Consider the following 17,286-nt stretch of genomic DNA (forward strand, 5'->3'; position numbering starts at 1 on the left):
AAAACTAAAGCTGTACATTTTACTGTGCTACTCTCTTGATTTCGTCATTGATCAACTGAGAAATAATGGCACAGCGCTGGATAAGGCTAGCAGTCTCAAAATAAGGCTGATTTGCCTGGGTAGAAATGAAATTTTCTCGTTGCCTTGATTTGCCCAACTACATCCTAAACATAAAAAAGCGTTCCGGCTTTCTCATGTAGCCTTCATTCATGAAAGGCTCTGTTTTATGGGTTCAGCTTAATGGAGGGCACAAATGAAAACAACCTACTGCCTTGAAAGGCATGAGTCTGTGTCGCTAAATGAATTAACTGATGAGCTCTCACACTTAGAGCAGTCTTCAGTAATCTTGTTTCATAGCTATAATTGGAGACTAGCTGGTGTCCCCCAACTTTACAGTGCAAGAAAGAGAAAAAGTCATTAAGAGGTTGTTATAAAAAACCCACATCACTATTACATGCGACCAGGAAACTCTATACTGGTTTTGTACCAGTATCAACCAGTTCCCCCTGTAGGGTACAAGATGGGTATCTGTGCTGCTGCCTCCCAGCTCTGGGATGCTCTTCCACCAGACTTAAGTGGTGAATCAACTGAAGCAAATCAGAGGAGCCCAGAGGCCACTCTGCTCCATTAGCAGAGCTGATCTACCTTGTGTAGTGTCACACATACAGGTAGGACAAGGAAGAACAAGTTCTGTCTTCATCATTTCATGCCACTGCCCAGCAATGTGTTTGGCGACAGCAAATCCTCTTACGCTCATGGGTTTGCTGACCCTTCCATGAGCCCAAGAGGCAGGCACATGCAAACAAACACACGCGCACACAAAGAACAAGTGTGTCTTTTCTACCGTGTGTGTTTTGTTTGTTTTTTGTTTTATTCACAATGCTATTTAGCTGCAGTGATTTTGAGACAAGCAACCCCATCATTTCACCCTGCATGCTCTCTGAGAATAAGGCTTTCTGGACAGGGATTTGAGCAGCTGCTGCTTAGCAGAGAATAAATTTCATACTGCAGGAGGGGGAGGAGAAAGGGGGCAACAAACAACACTTGTTTAAAATCTGGCAGGAGCCTCCTAATTAGATGAATTATTGGATGGGTTATCAGGACTGCTCCCTGAAGTGCCATACGATGGGAGAGCCTTTAGAGGACATGTTGATTTAAAACTGCAAAAATGATCCCGAAGAGCACCATCACTGAATGCAGGACACTAAAGGCTTGTTTGTCTCAAAAAAAAAAAAAAAAAAAAAAAAAAAAAAAAAAAAAAAAAAAAAAAAAAAAAAAAAAAAAATCACACTTCCCACAGAGCACTGTTACTTCACTTGCCATGTATATAAAGGTTGTAACAGTTAATCACTTATACAGGGATAAATATTTATTCAGGGACTACCTTAACGTTGAATGTTATTTCCTCCATGACGTAAACTCGTTCAGGAAATGCTTTAGCCACCTCCTCCACACTGTTAAAATACTGCACTGGCTCCTTAATATCTCGGTCTTGTTCCAGCAGCTTAAACTGCCCTGAAAACAGATGATAAACAGAAGAGTTGTAAGATATTTATATTGGACAACTGTCACTGTGGCAACTGCTGGCTCAACTTCTTCACCATTTTGCTCGGTCAATTTTTCCGGTTATTAGCAGCCAAACAAGAAGACAGGAGATCGCAGAGAGTCTGCAGAGAGAACCTGCCATGAAAGACACTCAGTTTCACCAGGTTGGAATGAAAAGAACGTGTGGGAGCCAAAATTAAATTTAAAAAGATCCTTTTATCACATGCTGTCTAGAAATAGTAAATAACTATGGAGGCATTTGTGTTTGTGTACTTAATTCGGTGTAATAGTATCTGTACAGATAGCATTTTTTGGCCCTTAATATTAAAAGTTTTAGACAAAGAAAACACACCTACTACTAGAAAAGCCCAAAACAATAAACATAAGAGTTTTGTTTTTAGCATCATCAAATAGCTATTTAAAAATACTAGGCTAAAACCCTTTCCCCTCTAGGCTTCCCTAAGAGCAGAACAGCACCTAACTTTCCTTAATCATAAACTAAACATAAACTTTGAGACCTATAGTTAACATCAGAAATTAAGCCATACACATTTAAAATCCTTTTGAAGGTGGTCGCCTTTAGAAGAGCACTAGAAAGAAGTGTTTCTTGCCGACTTTACCTCTCTGCAGAATATAGTCAAGGTTTTAATGCTAAGTGTTGTAAAAGGCAAGAATCAACACGTAGGCAGCTGCCCCGGGCAGACCTCCCAGGGACAGCCAGGTACATCAACCACCTCTGTGCACTGCAAACACAAAGATTAAAAGCTTTCTTTAACAAACAGGGAGATAATGAAAGCTTAGAAGGACACATTTGCTGCTGGTGTGACTTCAAATCAGTGGAGGGATCTTCTCAAATTTAGAAACGTTAACTACTACTAAGTTAAAGGCTGAACTCAGCAAGAGAATATCACAGCAGGACTTGAGGTAAGAAACAACTCAAGAAAAAAAGGCTGAGTAAAACCAATGGTTAGTGCATTTGCTGTAAATCATATTTTAAAACTAGCAATGCACGCAGCCAGTGGATTATTGTTCCCCGAGAGTGCTCAACTTCATTAAAATTCATCCAATACATCAGGATGTCAAGCCACCTACAGAAATACTTTCTCACTCCTTCAGCATTTTTGTGCACAACACCCTGCTGCTCCTATAGATCCCCTCAGACTTGAGACATCTGTGACATGTTCAGAGAATTCACCCACACTAAACTCTTTCAGGCCACCTAGGAGCAGAGGAGGAAACGAATGCAAGCTCAGCAAGTCCTGACGCTCCATGAGAAATCACAGAATCACAGAGTGTCAGAGATTGGAAGGGACCTCGAAAGATCATCTAGTCCAATCCCCCCGCCGGAGCAGGAACACCCAGATGAGGTTACACAGGAAGGCGTCCAGGCGGGGTTTGAATGTCTCCAGAGAAGGAGACTCCACAACCTCCCTGGGCAGCCTGTTCCAGTGTTCCGTCACCCTCACTGAGAAGAAGTTTCTTCTCAAATTTAAGTGGAACCTCTTGTGTTCCAGCTTGAACCCATTACCCCTTGTCTTACTGTTGGTTGTCACCGAGAAGAGCCTGGCTCCATCCTCATGACACTCACCCTTTATATATTTATAAACGTTAATGAGGTCACACCTCAGTCTCCCCCAAGCTAAAGAGACCCAGCTCCCTCAGCCTTTCCTCATAAGGGAGATGCTCCACTCCCTTCATCATCTTTGTTGCCCTGCGCTGGACTCTCTCCAGCAGTTCCCTGTCCTTCTTGAACTGAGGGGCCCAGAACCGGACACAATATTCCAGATGCGGTCTCATCAGGGCAGAGTAGAGGGGGAGGAGAACCTCTCTCGACCCGTCCCAGCACCCTGCCAGGTGCATGTATGTGCACACACACACGCACACCAAGAGAGGTGGGAGACCAAGAGGCTCAGCTCCATCACCCAAGCCCAGCACCCCACTGACAGATGCACACTCTTCTAGTCAGTGTGCTCAAGTACTGTGGTTATAAGCCTAAACATCAAATTAGAAGGCAGAAGACTTCCTTTTATTGCCTGCCACACATTTTCTGAAGTGACCACAGTAACTTTGAAGTACTACCAGCAGGGTAAGAAAAGATGCTAGTACTTCCCACCATGTGACTGTATTTTGCAACTGTTAAAAAAAATTCACCACACCTCAAAAATCAGTTGCCTTGGAGTTTTCCCAACTCTGTGTCTGCTTCAGGACACACTAGGATTTGAAGTTCGGCCAAGACAATTCAAGTGCTTTGAAGACCAACACTGGGGTAGATGCAGCAGGACCTTTGGTCTGACCTGCTGAAGCCATTCCTGTAGTATATTACAGCAACATACCCTGTTTCCCCAAAAATAAGACCTACCCCCAAAATAGGCCCTAACATGATTTTTCAGTATTTTTGAGGATGCTTGAAATATAAGCCCTACTCCGAAAATAAGTCCTAGTTACAGTTCATAAAAGAAGTCAAATTAAATAGTGTCCAGGCAGCTATACATATAAAAAAGTAATTAGTTTTGGAGCAAAAATTAATATAAAGACCCTGTTTTATTTTCAGGGAAACTACAAGAATGGCTTCTCTGGGTCAGACCAAAGGTCTGACTCGTGCAGCATTCTGTCTCAGACAGGAGTCAACAATAGCTGTGTAAGGAGGACTTTAAGCACAATTAGCAATGCCACTCAGACTCTCCTCCATGCCTCCAAGAGGAACTCGCAGCTCAAGGATGCCCAGAGCAAGGAAGAAGTACCTTTGAGCTTAGTAGCTCCAGGTGTTTTCTCCTCTGTACATTTGTTTAATTTCTTACTGACAGTATCTAATCTTTCAATATAGAAGTACTCTCTATCTTGAAAAATTCTGGTCACCTCTTCTTCCACAGGCTTTCCACTGCGTCCAGGATTGAAAGCAGAAGTTTTAGGAGTGACAAAGCTCTGTCTGGCACACACTACAGGTAGCCAGAGGAAACCTGACAGTGGACAAGCATTTGGAAAAACACTTGACACACTCAACAGAAATATGCCAGCATCCTCAGCCTATCCACTCCAAGGACCTTTTGGTGCAAAGCAATAGAAGGACCAGGCAGCCAGCACCTCTGGGCTCAGGGAGTCTGGACAGTAAACAGGGAGGTGCTCAGTTAACCAAAGCTGGAAAGCATGTTGTGACTGATGCCCAGACAGGAAGAGATGAAGAAAGAACTTTGCTTTTTAATCCCCAGTCTGCCATACAGGTCATGTAAGTCCTAGTTGCAGGATTTCCCTCTCAGCCACAGCCTAACCAAGAAGATTTGTTCTCCAGCCCCGCAGGTCCTTCCCCCTGCAGGCACCCTGCTTTCCTGCCAAGGAAAGTCAGGAATGGGAGGGAGCAAAGTCAGACCTCCTCCTCCTCCTACATGGAGTCAGGACGTGCAACAACATCACGTAGCAGCAGGGACTATGAGTTGCATCAGAGAGCACCTGACAGTACAGAAAAATTACCACTCTAGAGCATAATGACTGCATTTCACAGATAGTCACCAAGGATGACGTCATCACACAGTGTTCCTTCTCCACGGGCTGACCTGAGACTGATACTCTCTCCTGCTTACTTCTGAATTGCTCCTCAGGGACCATTGCTGTCCTCTGCGACTACTGACACAGCCACCTGGATGCCATCCTGATTGCCCAGTTTGGGATCCAGGGCTCTGATTTGCAGGATTCCCAGCTAGTGGTTACTATCCAAGGCAAGCTGTGATTGCAGTTTATAATGGCATTTCATATGTTAAGTTTCCCCCCAAAGAAATACCACAGCCCCCTCCGCCCCCAAAACCCCAGCAAAACCACAGCAAGTTTGAGTAACCGCAGATCTAAAATCAGTAGGGTTACTTCTGATTTAACACTCCCCCCTTATGTACAGAATGGAGTCGAATACCGATACTGCGTGGAAGCTACATAGTTGTTTGAAACTGTGAAATAGTGCAGTGATAGAAGTTTGCTAGTTCAGAAAGAATTTGAGAACTCTCACTTCAGAGTGGGAATCGAGTTGGGCACAGTAACAAAGCATGAATTCACATGAACAAGGAAGCAAAACAACACATTGAATAATAAAACTTATATGAACAAGACTTTGAATGAGACAGTGGTCTTGAATTATAGGTCCTCTAGTTACTCTGTTTGGAAGCATAATAATATTATTTTACTGTGACTGTTATGTACTTAACAACAGATAGTCTGGTGGCAAGAAAAGGCCAGTTACTCATTACAATCCAAACTTCCACAAAAAAGTCCCAAATTCCTCAGCACAGAAAAAAATGCTTTAGGCTGTGTGCAACTGCGAGCAGGGTCTGCTATCTATTGTTGACTTACAGATGTTTCTGAAAAAAGTGAAAAATCTGCTGGAGCTTTGCTTCAGCACAAAGAGATGCTCAGAACCGTCCATGTCTCTCTCTGTGCCATCCTCCCCTTCCTTCAGCTCAGCCACGCAAACACAAAGCCGTCTGTGCCTCCGCTGCTAATAAGCAGCAGTTCACGAGGGGGCTGACTACAGAGGAGTACACACAGATCCCAAAGCATATAATAGAAGGGCAGCATTAATCTCCTCCTGTTACGAAATCAAGAAGTATGCTGTGCATGGAAGCTGTCAGGGCTGGATGTTAAAATGCCTCTCTTCTGGAAGAGATGGCTTATAACTCGAGATTTTCTATAGACGGTTTTTTTGAAATTTACTTCCTAATTGAAAAAGGCAGACTTTTTTATTGGAAGGAGAGAAAGAAGGGCTGAAGAGGGGCCCGCAATACACATTTGAGCCAGATGTCAAGTAACTAACTAACAGAGAGGAAGGAGACAATTTCTTATTATGTTTCTCCCTGGTCTCTACTCAAGCTGCCATAAAAAAAGACAGCACGGCTGAAATACAAGTTAAATGGACATAAGTCTGGCTTGACTGCAAGTTAAAGTGGAATTTTATTACACTGCACAAGAGGCAAAATTTCATTGGGAGACTACAAAATTGACAGCAATCTTAAACAAATCACAACACAATTTAACTGCGTGTTAATTAGGAATTTAACAGAAAATTTTAAGAAAATCTAAAGCTAAAACTATACTGTAATAGAAGCAGCCCCACCTCTCTTACAAGCACAAAAAGAATAATGAGATGTTTCTCTAGTAAATCAGTGCAGGTTCAGAAAGATCAAAGATCTGTAATACCTACATGGTCCACTGAGCAGGTGTGGTTTTGCAGCCAAATGCAAGGGAGTAATGAATGACTACTGCAAGCTTTATATCTCTTTATCTTCCAGTCTGGCTTCTGGCAGGCACAGTATTGGAACAGTTTCATTCTAGTATATATTATCTCTGCAGATTATGAATTCTTATTTCCCTGTGAAGGTACTTGCAGCAAAGACAGTAAATCCACTACTGCCAGAAATGAGTCCAGAAAGATAAAAAGGCAGGGAAAAGACCTAAACCAGGGCTTATCCTCCAGTTTTTGGAGGCATTTATTAAAACACAGTAGGAGCAGGAAGATCAGTCCATCTTCCTTCTCACCAGAAGTTGGCCCTACAGTATCTGCGAGCAGCGGCTTTAACCAGCCCTTTCTGTCCCAGACTTCAGGCTGCTTCTGCTTTTGCCTCTGCTCAGGCTCTTCCAGGCTTACACATGTTCACAACTCTAACCCAGCTCATAGAGGTTATTTCTGTAATATAAGATCCCCTGGTTTTTGCAGCCACTCACCCCTCACCTCCAAATGGTCTAGCCGTTTCTAAGAGTTCAGAATGCTTCCAAGAGAGAAACATGCATTTTGTACTGTGTCTGTACTGTGCCTAGACCAAGGGAGCCTTTATCTACTGCAAGGGTTCACAGACTGAGCAAAAAGTCAGGTTTTCATGGATATAAAAGGATGAGAGCATGTATATGCTCATATACCAAAAAGAAAATATGAAAAAAAGAAATTCTGGGAAGAAAAAAAAAATAAAAAAAAAGAAAAAAGTAGCTGCATGTTATCGGTAGGAAACATGGAAGGTCAGTGAAACATCTGCTCAATTGCGTTAGCTGTTAAATGTTTCTCCAAGGAGGCAGGAGTTGCATTGTCTTTCAGCAGCTTTGATTATTTAGTAAGTCTCACATCTCTCTATGTGAGACTGTATGCAAAGCCCAGCGCTTCTCAAGAATGCGCAGACAGCTCAGCAGGGTAGCAAAAGTACTGCAGAGGTTTATGTTTCATATTATTTGTTGACTGCTGACTGTTTTTCAGTATTTCAAAGAACAGCAGAGCTGTCTCAAAAAGAAAAGGCTCTCTACCTGCCAGAACACCACCATTTTGGAAAAAAGACAATTCTTGTCTACATTTTTCAGCATTCCTGTCACAGCTGATAGGAAGTAACTTTGTTTTCCTCCCCATAAAAGATGATCCTTGATACGAGTGAGCAGAGTTGAAGAGCATAAGCCTAAAGGATAAATAAGATGTAATAACAAAGGGCACAGAGAGATGGCTTGCTAGATACCAGGGAGAATGCAGTTGCATGACTTGGAAAGTACACTTCAGCATGCCTGGTTCTTACATGGACCTGTACAGTGTTCCACTGGCAGTGTACACAACTGTCCTCAATGCCTGATGCAGAAATAAGTTTGTCTCAGTGGGGGACAATGGAAGGAAATCTCAGTTTATGGTCTCACTTGTCACCCCATCAACTAGATCATATGGTAAAGCTATTTCTTCCTTACCTAATCCTTAGACAAAGCAGCCAGTCAAGAGTGAGCATAGCAAACCAGACTCTGAAATAATACATTAAGACATAATCCTAACACTTCTGTCACTCCAGCCTACATGTATATTTTTTTTTTTTTTTAAAATCGGGATTTTATTTAAATTGACATTTGCCAAAATGTCTGCATAGAACCTACATGTGGCATTTGGTTGTTGCAAGAAGTGTTGTCATGACAGTGGTAGTAGTTGTCTAGACCTGAGAAAAAGGAGAACAAAAAAGAATCCATCACAATTCTCTGATACTGCTATTATGTGACTAACCGGAACAAAGGTATATTGCCAATATTGCAGCTCTTTCGAGGACTAATCACCAGGTAACTGTGAAAAGGTTTAGCATATACTCAGAAGTAAGAACGAGTGGGAAATAAATGCCTTGCTTTGCTTATGTCATCTTCCAGCTGGCTTGAAACCTAGGATTTGTTCATAGCTCTCCAAGGAGAGAAAAGTGCTCCCATGCCCAGGTCCTGCAGAGCTGCCAGGTCCCCGCTGTAGGGAGGACAGTGCAGGGAGAGAAGATGCATCACAGAAAGAAACTGCAAGTGTAAATGGTATTACAGAACGCTGTTTTCAATAGTGGGAGCAGACAGTCCACAAACAGCTCACAGCCCTCGTGCTGATGGAGAGGAGAGGAAAGTTGATCACCTGCTCCATCACTTCTGGGTTCCCTATTGAAGGAGCTACCACCTTCACCTCAAGTTGGGACCTGGCTGCAAACTAACATGGGTGCAACGCTATGGTAAGTTCATCCCCTCAGTCAAAGACAGTAAGACACCAACAGTTCAGGCTCATCCTTATCTGTCATGCTGATGGCATCTGTGAGCTATAAATAAAAAAGGTTTGGGAGGGCAGGGAAAAAGGAACTTTTTCTGAGTTTTAAGAATTTGTTTATTTGTGTATTTTAGCCTGCTGAAAGCATACAGGAGACTATGACAGGGTGGGGAATATAGCAGGGAAAACACAAAACAAGGGTCTCTGGTATACAGCTTCCGAAGGAAAATGACTGAGCCACAAACTAGAAAAACTATGATCGATTCTTGTATTATAATCACCATGAAATAGCTATTAAACAGACTTTGAAATACTGCCTTTGTTTTTTAAGAGCTGCCTGTCAGTACTTTTTCTTGAGGGGTGGGAAAGGGATGAAGAAGAGGACCTCCTGTGTCCCCATCTGTACCCAATCTTACGGAAATTTTAGAAATGTATTAAAAAAAAACCCCAGATGAAACATGAACTAGAGACATATCTAAGTAAACATAATACAATTAGAATTCATCAAGTGTACTGGAGCTAAACTTATGGCACTGCAAAGCAGAGGGCACGGCACAAAGGCACATTCAGTCAGCAGCGATTGTGCAACATTTCATGGGGAAGGAGCCCTCCAGAATGAATAGCTTTACTTCTCAGAAGTATTATGAAGATTTGAAAGCCTCCAACGCCTTTATTCCTCTCTGTGTTATGTCTGTGGCACAGATACCCATTCAACCAAGGAAGAATGAGTCAGGCATGACAGGCTGGTGAGACATGTCGAAGCACAGCATCAGCACGCTGACGCAGCCATCACCTGCGCAGACCCACAGACACCGTTCCAGGGATCAAGGAAAGGAACCCAACCATGTTTCCCACACAGCAACGCAATGCTTGCTAATCAAAACCTCTAATCCTGCCCTGGCAAAGCAAAGGGGATGGTACAGCCTGTTTTCTCTTATCTTACCTTCATGACTCTTAAGTAGCATAACAAAAATATCTGATTCTATTGGCAGCATAACAAAGAAAAATCAGTTCAAATGGTGACTGATGATAGCCTAAAGTAGATTTAACGCAAAGATTTTGCATAAGAGGGAATTTTAGGTTGCAGATGATGTACAAAGACAGACAGGGAAAACAAGCCTAACCTCTAACCTTTGTTTCATAAGTTATTATCATCACAAATAACCAGATTGCCACAATGAAACGTTTCATTTTACGGGGTCACATGTTTGAGTGTCTGGACTGTAAGTTAACTAGATTTAACTTATTCACTGGGTTATCATCAATCTAATTTGTAATGAACATCATTTATTCCTTTCCCATGCACTGCCAACAGACACCAAGAATATTCCATAGGCAGTGTGTTAGTTCACATGCTCAAGTGACCATGCAGAGGAGTCTGATGACTACTGTACCATTTGACTATGCTAATTACTATTAACAAAAGCTGTTGCTAGTTTTCTGTTGAACAGTAAGAGTATAAAGACATGCAGATGAGGATGGCATGCTCTCCCGGTGAGTAACAGAGTTTTCCCAGATTGCAGGAAATAAAAAAAAAATATTTAAAAAATGAAATAAATAAATAAATAAAAGATAAAAGTTACAGAAAGCCCAACTAAACCAGCCCAGGGCTTTCATGAAACAGTGCTGAGACGACTATGTTTAACAGCAGCTGCCCAATGACAAAAGCTTTTCTTACGTGACTACTAGCACTGTGCCCTTGGCACTGGAGTAGAGGCCCACTTAGACCTCAGTTATGAAAATGGTAAGAGTCACTAAAAGCTTACGGCTCTGGTCTCCTACAGCAGCATCCAGGATCCTTATGAGAACATTTGGTGGGACAGTCTGCCACAAGAGAGGAAGATTTCATAAGAAGGTAAAACCAAGTTATCTCTGACTTAACAGAAACCTCTATCAAGAACTGCTGTCCTCTTCATGAACAGCTGGAAAATGACATAGAATCAAAGGTGAAAAAGTACATGGTTACAGTTCTTACTGTACTTCGAGACACTTGTCTTACTAAGCAGATACATTGCTTTAATTTATACTTTAATACTGATTCAGGGCTAAAAAGCTATCCTAAGGTGTGGAGACTCAGCTTAGATATGTCAATGCAAGTCAAAAATCAAACCCTGCCCTGGATGGCAGACAAGTCCCTTAACAGCATCTTACATTGTTCTGCCCAAGTAGATTTCCCCATTTCAGTGAAAGACATTATGTACATCTAAAATTAAGAGGCAGCACAGACTTAATCTGCCTTTGGGCCTACTCTTAACCAGGTGATCTCCTCCCAAACCATCAGTATACACTCGTCCCAAGTTATTCATTAGAAGAACAGGGTTGTCTACAATAGATTAATATTTAATTAAAGCACAGAATAAAGTTGAGATGAGAGTAACAGAATAAACTCCTAGTCAACATTTGAAATTAATATTACTAGTTTCAAGCAGGCTCAAACACGTCATATTAGAATACCTGTTAAAGGCTAACCAAGTGTGCTGGGATTTTATATCACAGTTGCATCAAAAAATTCTGCCTTCACACCACGGATTCCTTCACCTCATTAACACTGATTTCAGTAGAAATTATAAATCTGTAAGATTTCCTCTTTAATGAAGAAAGAGCAAAATCGTATCTTTTATCAAAACAAAATTTCTGATCATTAGTAAACAAGACTTATGTTAAGAAAACACAGTTAACACAAATTTGTTCTGCTTGGGCTGATGCCCCTGCCAGCAGTGGTGCAGCTGTAGTTCATAATCTGCCCGATTCCAAGAAGCGAATGAATACAGAAACCCAACTCCAGCCTCCCCTTCAGTGGACACCTTCTCACAGGAGATCCACACGGGAAGAAACCTTTCTTCCCTTTCACTCTCCTAATTTTGGCTGCTAAATAGTGAACTTTAGTTTCTTGTGCAACTGAAGTGTCAATGAAAGAAACTGGAATATTTTCTAAGGGCAGAAATGTTCCAGGACTTATGTTAGTGCAGCTCTAGTTGAACAGACTTTCATTGACTAAATTTGTTCAAAAAGGTAAAGAGGATTTTTGCTCTGATAAAAAGCATTTTAAACACAGACTGTACTTAGAGAGAGTAGTTCAGTGTACCTCCTCATCACCAGTGGACACAAGTGAATGATGACATTTATTTGAGGTTAAGATAAAAAACAGACAGCATTCAAAAAAGAAATCCCATCCACCAGTGGCAACACGGAAATCTTACACTGGCAGATTAAAGAAGCTTAATTCTCAGAGGAGCAACTGAGTTTGGAAAGAGGTTAATCATTTTAGGAGAGCGAAATTCAACTGCGAAGAAAGTAAATTCCTGCAATTTAGAAACTACCAGGTCCCAACCTCTGTGTCAGGCGTGCTCTGAATTGCATTACTTCACTTTGTTGATTAAAAAATTGGAGAGTTGCAATTACAGGGAGGAAGTTAAGATGTGTAGAAACATATTTTTGGTCATAACATGAATTTCAGAGATTCTAACCATGAGTGACTTGTGGATTTACACCAGACAACTTTTTGAATTTGGTAGCCATCTCTCAAAAATTAAATTTGACAGAATGAAAGTGGCTTTTCCAAACAACTTCATGCAAATTCTTCTATTTCTTGCCAAGTTGAAGCTTTTGCTAAAATAACAGCAGCAACTGCTGAGCTTAATTGTTAACTTTGCCTGAGTAGCAGCTTTTATTTATTTACTTTGCAAAAGCTTCAAAGTCAACACTCACCAAAACTCAAGCTCTTAGTGCTTCTGCCACAGTGCAAAGACAGTTTCTTCAGTCGCAAACCCAACACATTTTATGCTTTCTGCTCTTTTGCTGAGATGTCTTTTTCCTTCTGCTACTCCCACGTGAGTATCTCCATTTCTATGACCTGACTTTAGCTTCACCCATCGCTTTCTTGCTCGCTGAGCAGCCTTTTGTGCTTTTCAGGTTCTGACCTCGTCCCATGCTCAATGGACCGTGGCACGAGTGTAGGACGGTGTGTAGTAAAATATTCCAGCTGAGAAGGACAGTTGTGTCCACAGTACTGCCTCTGGCAGGCACTTGTGCTGCAAGAAACAAAGCTGAAGAAAAAGTGCATTCACAGAGCAGAAATCTTGAAAATGTACATAGATCAATTCTGTATAAAAAGTGCTTTTGTTTCCTGTTCAGGAACAGGTTTTTTAATTAACTGAATGGGAGGAGTTGTAAAAACCAGGAACAATGGCTGAGTCAGCAGCTCAGTCAGTTCTCAGTAGCTTACAGGGCTTTACACGACACTGAAAAAACATATTTCATTCAGAGTTAGACATTTTTATCAATGTGCAGAGAGACTTCAGAGCTTGGGCTTGGTAGCCTGAAAGAACGTCTGTGCATTATAGAGCAGCTTATTGTTTCAAAGCTCGTAGCTCATTTGCTTGCTGAATATACATGTGGTTTACAATCTCTAGCAGAGTCTGTATTTTTTTCCTCCCCCTCTCTCGCTCAGCTTAAGTCTACTGAAGTATTGCACTCAGATTACTGGAAAACCTGTTGCTCAAATAGTTCCCAACATTTGTGTATAAGCACTGGAAGGGAGGCGTTCCTGTTCCTCTACGTGATTAAAAAGGACAATTTTCTTTGGAACAGTACCATCACTTCGTATTGTCAATGCCCAGTGCAGACTGTAGCTTAGCTTACATATTTACAAAGTGTTTAAATTAGGAAGGAACTCAATTTATTATAGCTCTGACCACCAGCAATCATGAGCAAGTTCTGAAAAAACAAGTTCACTTTACTTCTGGAACAAATTAGACAACATATTTAAAACTGAAATGAAGCCAATTTCCAAAGAAACTCCTTAATTACACAATAGATCTGGTTTATTCAGCTGAAGTCTCCCGTTAAGGAGAGTATTCAGTGTTAAGTACATTTATGCTACAGCTAAAACTATATTAAAGATAATTAAAACAAGTGTAAAGACAAAAAAACCCCAAACAACACAATTTGAAAAATCACCTTATTGAAATACATGATCCAAAAATTGTCATCCATAACACTGGAATATCTCTCAAGCATGTAAAGTAACTTGCAGCAAGCAAAAATTTCTAATTTTTTTGGTTTAGGATCAACAGCCACGTTTATATTTCTGAGTTGAGAAGCAGAAGATGTTTTGCTACCCGTATTCTGCACGAGGTGAGCCAGCTCTTCACTTACTCTGTATGAATGCGACATAGAGTTTCTGTCAGAATCGTTTGTCTGGTTCCCAGTACAGGAGGACATTGATTCAATGTTGTGTGATTTATCTACGAGGCAGACAGAGCTCTCGATAACGGCTCGAGATGAATGAAGGCAGCTTTTAAGAATGAGCATTTTGGCATACGTTCGCAGCATGTGCTAAAAGTGTCACCAAAACAAAAACAAAAAAAAAAAAAAAAAGAAAAGAGATGAGCTGAAAAGGTGTGTGAATAGCGATGCTGGGTAAGAGTACACTGCTTCAGCACTGCCACTTAATTTAATTTTCACTGCTACTCAGGAAGGAAACAAAGATGATAAATCTAAAATTCAGATCTAAGCAAGATACGCACCTGCCTCAGTTCTCTTAAACGCATTCCCTCACACATATTTTGTTTCATTACCTTAAATAAGGTGAGTACCATCTAAACCCCTCTCTGGCAGTTCAAATTATCATAGCTGAATCCAAAAGGTATAAAGAAAAAGAATTCCCAGCCAATTTTTCCCTCTCATAAGATGTCTGCCAGCTTGCTGAGAGCCAAATGAAACCAGTTAGTAGAGGCAGCCCAGCTTAAAAGGGCTTGACAGAAAATAAATGCTACAGACTACACATGGGGAGGTTTAATTTCAAAAGTGTTTTTAGAAGACCACTTAGGGGATTTTGTTTTCTCCATGTAAATGGTAATTCATGATTTAAAGAGTTGTACTACGGCTTGCTAATGCTTTTGAAAATGCTATTGAATATTTTATCCTATATGTGTTTCTAGTGAAACCTTCTTGCTAATATTGGTTTAGGGAACCTCCGGTTGAAAGCCATTTTTGCACCAATTCCATTTTGTAGCCTTTCACAGAAAGGGCTGTGAAGTGGTAATTATCAGAGTGGCTGGCCACCTATTTGTCTCTGAATGTGCATGGACTTCCCCGGCTGCAAGATTATCATGAGATGTTATTACATACTGATTTCTAAGTGTATAAGCTAACATTAGCTGCTGCAAATGTTCCAGAGAAATACTATTAATATTTTTGGTTCAAAAGAAATAAATTATTCCTTGAAAAATGAAACTAAATCAATACTGGGCACTTCGTGTTAGCACACAAATTTGAAGCTGTGAAGATGCCGTGGATGGAAAAAACCGATACTAGGGTTTCAGACACTTAGAACTGTAGATATTTAGAATCTAGATCACTGTAGATATTTAAGAAAAAAAGACAGATGATGCTTAGAGACCAGAAAAACTGGGACATCCCAAGCTAAAAGCAACTCAAATCCAAAAATCATCAAAAGATCGGTCTTCGCTGGAGTTATCACAAAGCATTGAAAAAGTTTTTCCAACAGCTTAATGTTCCTTTCAGATAAATGACTATTTCAGCTGAGATTTCTGAACATAGGCAGCAGAAAGGCAAAGACACATCTAAGAAACCTCACCTTTGAAATGACATGAATTGCACTCCTTGAAGCAGTAGTTTCCTGAAAAAGTCCTTTGCTTCCTTTTTCAACCGCGTTACTGCATTCCCAGCAAGAGCAAAACCCAGTATCACAGGTGGCCTCCCACACACCAGCCTCCACAGACATACAGTGGCACAGCCATTGTCTTGCTGCCCAAGGTCACTTGCAGAAGGGTCACCTGCTCCAAGGAAACACCCCAACACTTCTCTCATCCCTTCAGTCTGTCACCTCGTTCTACCATGCTGAGTTGCCTTAAGGGGACCGAGTGTCTGTCCCACCAAAACCCTGCCACTGAATGCAAGGATCTTTGCCACCAGTAAACTCAGCCAACAGGACACGCTGTGATCTTACATGTCCATGGTGCTGTGTGTACAGACCCTACCTTCCAGGGTTCCTAAGGGAAAGTCTAAGGCCATGTCAGGCAGCTGGTCTGCGAAGCCTGTGCACATCTTTGTGCAGAGCTGAAAGTTTAGCACGGCCCTTTATATTTTACTTACTTCTTGTCTGGCAAATGTCATGTGTGCCAGTTCCTCCCTGCTCCCTGTCTCCCTCGCTCAGAATTATTTCCCTCTAAAGAAAGGAAAAGCAAGCAAAGGAGTATGTTAAAAATATCTCCTGTGACTCACCTCTAGGAAGAAGAGCTGTGAATCACTCCGACCCAAATTTCATAGTAAATGAATGAAATGCACAGCAAAGAAATCTATGCTACTCAAAATGAGTTTTTTCTTCTAACATTGAAAAAAAGCTTTACATATAGCATTAATATTGAGAGAAATGAAAGTTAAAAAGCATTCTTCATATAGTAATAATAGAGGATGAGCTTCTCTGTGACCATTTAGCACAGGACTCTAATGATCAGCAAAAAAGAAAAATTAGTCAATAAATTCAGAGATACCAGTCCTTTACAACAGAAAAGACACAATATTAGCAGCTTACATATACCAGAAATATTAAAACCACACCCTTAAGATCTCAGTGCAAGATTATAGCATGAAGCACTATGGGCTAATACAGGAAAGCCAGGCAATTTAATTACACTTTCTACTGAAAAATTAAGCCATATGTACAGTTCATCAGATCAAGCTTTCTAACATGTTTCTGCTTTTGATGTGCAACATCTGTCTGAAAATGAGATTTTTAGTTCCCTTATGAAATTTGATTCCACCTCCATGGCCAAACTCAAGCAATGTGGATGGAAAGAGGTGAGGGAGAAAAAAAACAAGTGTTGGGTCATCTGACTGAGCCTTATAGAAGAGTTCAACCTGTAAACAGTAAAAATGATAGAATACGACAGCTCTTTCTTCGCAGGTGAAGGCAATAGGGCAATGCAAGAATAACAAGAATTTCCTTCCCCCCAAAATATTTCCTAATTTTTTTTTCAGTTTCTTTCTCCAGGTCCACAATGTGTTAGGGTCTCATTCCTCATTAAATAATTCCTCTGACGCTGTAGTGCTCTCTCACTAGAGTTGGCTGTCTCCTTGAGAAAACTCCACGTGTGCAATGTACAGACAAAGAAATGACACGATGCTGCTGCTGGATGAGCTCATCTGCCATCTTCATCATCTGCCACCTGCTGTCACTGAGCAACGTGAAGCATGATGAGCTTTAGAAACCTGCC

At 41.1% G+C, this 17,286-nt stretch overlaps 1 protein-coding gene across 1 annotated transcript in view; it reads right to left on the minus strand.

Annotated features, from left to right (window-relative positions):
* GAREM1 (GRB2 associated regulator of MAPK1 subtype 1) overlaps window positions 1-17,286 on the minus strand; it is a 104,523-nt gene that overhangs the window by 25,825 nt on the left and 61,412 nt on the right. The window contains exon 3 of the mRNA XM_065627241.1: window positions 1,385-1,515. Within this exon, the coding sequence (XP_065483313.1) occupies window positions 1,385-1,515 (131 nt within the window). The remainder of the gene's footprint in view (window positions 1-1,384; window positions 1,516-17,286) is intronic.

This window comes from Caloenas nicobarica, chromosome 2 (genome assembly GCF_036013445.1).
Source record: "Caloenas nicobarica isolate bCalNic1 chromosome 2, bCalNic1.hap1, whole genome shotgun sequence".
In the NCBI taxonomy this organism is placed as follows: Eukaryota; Metazoa; Chordata; class Aves; order Columbiformes; family Columbidae; genus Caloenas; species Caloenas nicobarica.